Source organism: Parasteatoda tepidariorum, chromosome 7 (assembly GCF_043381705.1).
Source record: "Parasteatoda tepidariorum isolate YZ-2023 chromosome 7, CAS_Ptep_4.0, whole genome shotgun sequence".
Taxonomy (NCBI): Eukaryota; Metazoa; Arthropoda; class Arachnida; order Araneae; family Theridiidae; genus Parasteatoda; species Parasteatoda tepidariorum.
In genome coordinates, this window is record NC_092210.1 from 74,543,823 (window position 1) to 74,550,092 (window position 6,270).

A 6,270-nucleotide genomic window follows, 5' to 3' on the forward strand; every position below is an offset into this window, starting at 1 on the left:
TATGTTTAACACTTGATAATTATAAAAATTTAAAATTTATAAAACCGGCGAAACTTATAAATCTTGTACTAATTTCGATTCTCTTCCCGAAGCAAACTTGCAACAACCCTATTGTAACACATATAAACAAGCTGGCACCACTACCCAATCATATTGTTGCGCAACTATTTCGGAAGTTGGAATTACTTTAGCAAGAATTCAATATTTAAAGTAATATTCAACCGTTTTTACCTTTCATTTTTTATGGTTGCTTTTTTAAGAAAAAATGTATACGAGTTTCAAGGCATTTTCATCAATAATTGCTCAACCATTTTTACATAAAATATTCAGCACCTATGAAAGTTAGCTAAGTGTATGAAATCAAGTAAATCCAGGTTTTTCTATGCTTAAAACATATGCAAGGTGCTCTATTGTATAATTACCACTTTTACAATTATATATCCTTAGAATCCTTGTCAAACGCATATAAAGGTGATTATCAAAATAATGGAAACACTTGTGAATAAAAGGGACATTTAATAATTCGCTTCATAAGCATTAAAATATATATCTTAGCTACCCGTTTTTTTTAAATATAAAAAGTACATATATTAGGTGGTATGAGAGAGCTTTAGCAGAGTTGTCTACGTTTTGATTTTTTGTCAGAAGCGTAAAATGTCAGACCTCACAGATTTTCAGAGAGGCCGAATTGTAGGAGCCCGACTAGTTGGAGCAACAGTGACCGAAACATCCCAGCTTTTAGGCGTTTCTAGAGGTACGGCTTCTAAAGTCATGACAGCATACACACAGCGCGGAAAGACAAGCTCAGCAAAGCAAAATAGTGGACGGAAGGAGAAGCTGAGTGAAAGAGACCGACGGGTATTGAAGCGGATTGTAATGTCTAAAAAGAAAGCAACTGCAGGCAGAGCTCAATCAGCATCTGGATTCTCCAGTGTCAACAATTACAGTTAGGAGATACCTACATAAAGAGTACATTTACGGTACCATATTAATAAAGGATTCCTTCAAAATCTAGGGTGTTTCCATTATTTTGATAACCACCTGTAGTTTGCAATTATCTTTGAAATTATTCGTTTAGGTCCTATTACCCTTTCGGCTGACATATAACTAATACCTCACTATTTATGAGCTAAGGTAGAAGGTTTCAAGTTTGAACTATAGTAATTGAGTCACATCAATTCTACGATGCAGTATATCACCACTGATTATGTTTGCCAGATATGATAAATTAATGTTTAATGATAAAAGTAGTAGCTGTTTTTGTCAATTATCCTTTTGCAATATTTTTTAAGCAATTAAAATGAATAAATTGTTATAAGTAATCACTACTTTAAGGTGCAAATACATGATTTTGGGCAAAATTTTTAAAATTGAGTTAAATTATAAATTTAAGATCCTTTGTACTCTTAGCTTTCTAAAAATACTACTTTACTTTTGTTTATACTCTAATTATTTAATAGCAATATAGCAGTTAGTTATATAGTTAATATAGTTATATAGTTAATATATAGTATAGTTAATATATAGTACAGTTAATATATAGAATAGTTAATATATAGTTAATATAGTTAATATATATAGTTAATATAGTTATAGCAATTTTTGTGCAAAATAATAACAGTGGATTTCAAATGTTTAAATGCGTTTATCTCAAAATCAGATATTTTCACATTTTACATTACCTTTAAACATGATTTCTCAAGTTGTATTTAAAATATTTGTCTACAATTTTCCATGAGTGCTTATGATTATAGTACACAAATTTTGTACTACCGGCTAAGAGAAAAAAGTAGAATTTTATTTTTTATGCATGTTTTTTTCCAATGGCAAGTGCAGAAATTTTTAAAAATACCCTTTTTTAACTATAATTATCCTTAACTCAGTAGTACTTATTACGATAAGTGTTACTACAAAGAATTTTTTGTTTTAGGCAATAGAATTTTTTTACAGTGTTTAAAGTATATGTAAAAAAAAATTCGTTATTTTTATCTAAAAATGGCAATTTAAAAAATTAAGACTAATATAAATATTTTTTTTGCTAAGTTTATATGTTTTTGCGCATAATAAAACAAACTAGTTTCTTAAAATTTTATATTAATATTTCAGGAACAAAAGTTGTAGAAACTAGTCAGATATTACATACAATCAGATATTTTTAAAGCAATATTTTTGTGCATCTTTTTTTTAATTATAATTTACATATTCAATTATGTTTTTCTGTCATATTTATTTTCATTTATTTGATTCATCTAGTACAGTCTTTAAAATAGGAACGTTTAACATTTTCCACTAACTATTCATTTTGTGTCAGAATTTAGAAATGTATTATCTTTCCTCATTTGCATGACTTGATAAAAAAGTAGTTAAGTTTATCTTTATTACTATAGTTTTCGAGGAATTATTTTTATATTTCTTAAATTACTATTCAGAAAGAAATGATAAATACAAGCTGTTTTTAAATGTTATCCGGAAGTCATTAAAATTATCTATAATCTATTTTTGAGCTGTTTTTAGATTTCTAATTGCTTGCTAATGCCAAAAGAGAAATGAGCTTCAGAAAAGACATTTACGTTTGTAATTATAATTTTTTTTACAATGAAAAATGCGGTTTTGCACAAAACAAATGATTTATGTTCATGAATTAATAATTTTTACTATGTTATGATTTTTAATCATTTCTCCCACATGCAATAAATAAGACCTTTCTCTATAATAACACAAATTTCAATACAAATTTTGGATGTAATGTTTTATATTTGAGAATTTTGATCTGACCAGCTAAACTCGATTTTTCTGCAAGTTATTGTTTTTTTTAAAAAAATTTTTTAAAAATTAAAAAATAATTTTAAAATAATGAAAAATTAGATTTTTGTAACATATTTAATTAAAAAAATTGTAGATACTTTTTTTCCTATAAAATAAGATTTACAGAAATAGACGAATAAATTTTTACCGAAATTAATGAACCAAAAGGAATGAATATCGAAATCACCTCTATCAAAAACCTTTTACCTCGTGCAAATTTTTTATATGAATTTGACGAAAAGAACGATCTAATTGAAATTATACAGCACCATAATTATTTAGAAAATCGTCAAAAACAATTGTTTAAATTCCAATGTTCATGTGAGCGATTTATTGTCACTGGTGTAATTTTATTTATTTACTTTATTATCCTGATTTTATTCATCATCCGTTTTCATTCATTATTCACTTTTTATAATACTTATTGTTGAAGTTTTATCACCGTCTAATTTTTGTCTTAAAACTAAAATTTTTTACGTANTGTCGCGATTTTTTTTTTTTTTTTTTTACTTTTCTTTACTTAGCTTCGAAACACGTGCTACATTTGGCAATGGTTTCACTCAAATTAACTAAGTCGAAAAACTACAACTTAACAAGTTTTTTCAGAAAATATAATTTTTATATAAAGTTTGATAAGTTTTGATTTTTCCAAAAACTATAATTTTAAACGATTAGCGCCCTCTTTTAGCAAATAAACTAAAAATGTTACCTTTTCCCAGAAAGTTTTTTTGGGCAAGTTTAAGGGAAGCGAAAATCTACCAGAATGCAACCAAAACTGTGATCAACAGGTGCTAAGGCAACTTTTTTTAAAAAAAACTAATCTACTTAGGTTTTACCGATTTCTGTTTATTTTTATCGTTAATAAATACTGCACATGCAAGGCATATTTTCTTACTTGTTCTTCTGAATCAGATGGTGTTGTATCTTGAAACCAGACTTTGTTATTGAAAGATTCCCCTCCTTCAGTGGTCACCTGAACGTGAACCAAGTAAGAGCCTTCAGGAATATCCTTCAATCTACATTCCACTGTATCCTGCATCAATTAAAATAAAATAATGACAAGATAATAAATTTATCCACAGTTTCTTGCAAGCATGTAAACTCCTGATGCAATATGATTCATTTTTACTACAGGATCGTGTACAGCTGGGCCGTTTTTAGAGAGTTGCAAACAATATGATCGTCTTCGGCATGCACAAATCGGTTTAATTGCAGAACTCATTAGTACATTCAAGTGTGATACATTTTAAAATTGGTGCAATTTATGACTTTTTATCTTTTTTAAAAGAAAATCTTTTATTACAATAGTATTAATTTAATAATTTTCTTACAATTTACAATAATGTTTTTCAATGTTACATACTTTTAAATTTATAATAATTTATAATTGTAATTTGCAGCCACTTTCTCTTTCAAAAGTTTTTAAGATGTCACTCAGAAAGAAGTTTCAAAATGCAATTTGAATTTGAAAAGGTGTTGGTTCACTCATCAGGACCGCTAAAACCAAAGTCTAAATACTGCTGTACAATGTGTAAAAAAAAAATCGGAAAAAAGCCATTACATGCTAATTAACTTTTGACTTCATGATCAAATTTTTACCTTTCAATGGCTGCACTAAATAACTTACATAACTGCGCAGATAATATTTTAAATTACGAAATCAAAACTCAAGACTTAGTTTTCCCATATCTGTATCAAGAAATTCTATTCGATACTGCAGAATATTGCAGGGCTCGAAAAACCGCCCGTCCTCGGCGGTCAAAAATTCCCCGCGGACAACGAATTTCTCGAATCCGACGTCCGCGCGGACGACATTTTCCCGTTAATGTTCGTGGTACATTTTCAATTTTTGTTATCTTACAAGAGTCTAGCGCCTCACTTCTAAAATGACCCTCTAATCTAGAAATACAGCAACATACTGAGCACGGTGGAATTGATGTTTTCTCTGTCTGGGAGTACTGCAGCGGTTGAAAAGGGCTTTTCAGCAATAAACTTACAAAAAAAAAAGCACATTGCGTACTGGTCTTAAACAAGAAGCGTTAAACGCAACTATGAACATCTACCTAAATGGAAAACCTCATTCAGATCTCTGTGCAGAAACCTTTGTAAATCATTGGCTTGATTGTGGAACTGGCAAACGTTATATTTGATTCATTTAAATTATTTTATAAAAGAAAGAAATAATTTCATGAAAGAAATACTAGGTTACTATAAGTAACCTAGTATTTCTTTTGTTACTGTATAATGTAATCCTAGTATTTGTAATCCTAGTGACTACTAATTCATTGTGCAATTTATATAAATGTTTGTAATAAATAAGAGAAAATCATATTTTTATTTATTTAGAAGCTACGGGTAAGTTTCAAAGGAGGACGGGTACATTGTTGGTCAAGCCGTCCTCGGGGACGGGTAAAATTTCTAAGTTTTTTCGAGCCCTGGAATATTGTGTACATTTATTGAATAAATAATTTATTTTGGGATGAAAAGGCTATTTAAAGGAATATGTTAAAAAGCAGTAGGTATATCTGTTTAAAAACTCTTTCAAATAAAAAAACAAATCAGTTATGCCTTATTTACCAGTGGTTACAGTAGATTTGGTAATTACAATTAGGATTGATTTTTAAAAAATTTGGAAAGAGTTTGCAGAAGAAATTATAAAATTGCTGGTTAGATCATGTAGATAGTGTATGTTGATTGGCTAACAGATGGGGAATGTAGAATGGTCTTTTTTTGGTTTTCAAGAGAAAAGTTCTGAAACTCAGGGAGAATTGAATTAGAAGAACAATATAAGTAAATATAGTATATTTTATGTGTCGCTTCCTGATACCATTAGAAATAAATGTTATCCTTCAAACGTTATTCAAGTGTTATTTTCTTTTTAGTTAAGTTTTGCAATGAAGATCCGAATATTTTCCGATTATGATACTTACATTTTGTGGTTCAAAAGAATAAGAAACCAAAAAGGATGACTGAACTCCTGCAGTCAATGCGATTGCTGTCTGATTAACGAAGCACTCAAATTCAACTGTATGAAAAATCCACACCGTAAATTTCTTTGCTGTAAGATCAGTAGGGATGGACATTTTTTCTTCATGAGGAAGCATACTTGTTGAAACCTTAAGAGAAAATGTATTATATATTACTACAGATAGACAAACACACACTTATGTATATATCTACAAACTATACACACATGTATAATTTCTCTATCTGTATGTGTATATATATATATATATATACATATGCCAGAATTGCTACTCTCTTATCGTTACCTAGTGAGCACCTGTGGAAAAGCCAGGGAGGTGGAGTAGCGTCACCCACGTCATACAACCACAAACCCATTTATAGGGCGGGTTGCATTCACACAATCACACAGAAGAAAGGACATAGAACACAGAGAGAGAAAGAAACATCCATCCCCTGAGCGGGATTCGAACCCGCAACCACCACCTGGTCGGCTATATA

At 29.5% G+C, this 6,270-nt stretch overlaps 1 protein-coding gene across 3 annotated transcripts in view; it reads right to left on the reverse strand.

The window, feature by feature from the left end:
• The window catches only part of LOC107457311 (calcium-activated chloride channel regulator 1), a 47,538-nt gene that overhangs the window by 16,085 nt on the left and 25,183 nt on the right, over positions 1-6,270 (reverse strand). For 2 of the 3 annotated variants that reach the window (XM_071183641.1, XM_071183642.1), the window contains exons 9-10: positions 5,736-5,921; positions 3,701-3,838 (exon numbers count right to left, since the gene is read on the reverse strand). The exons of the other annotated variant lie outside the window; for it this stretch is intronic. In XM_071183641.1, coding sequence (XP_071039742.1) covers positions 3,701-3,838; positions 5,736-5,921 — 324 coding nt within the window. The remainder of the gene's footprint in view (positions 1-3,700; positions 3,839-5,735; positions 5,922-6,270) is intronic. 3 annotated transcript variants of the gene reach the window in all.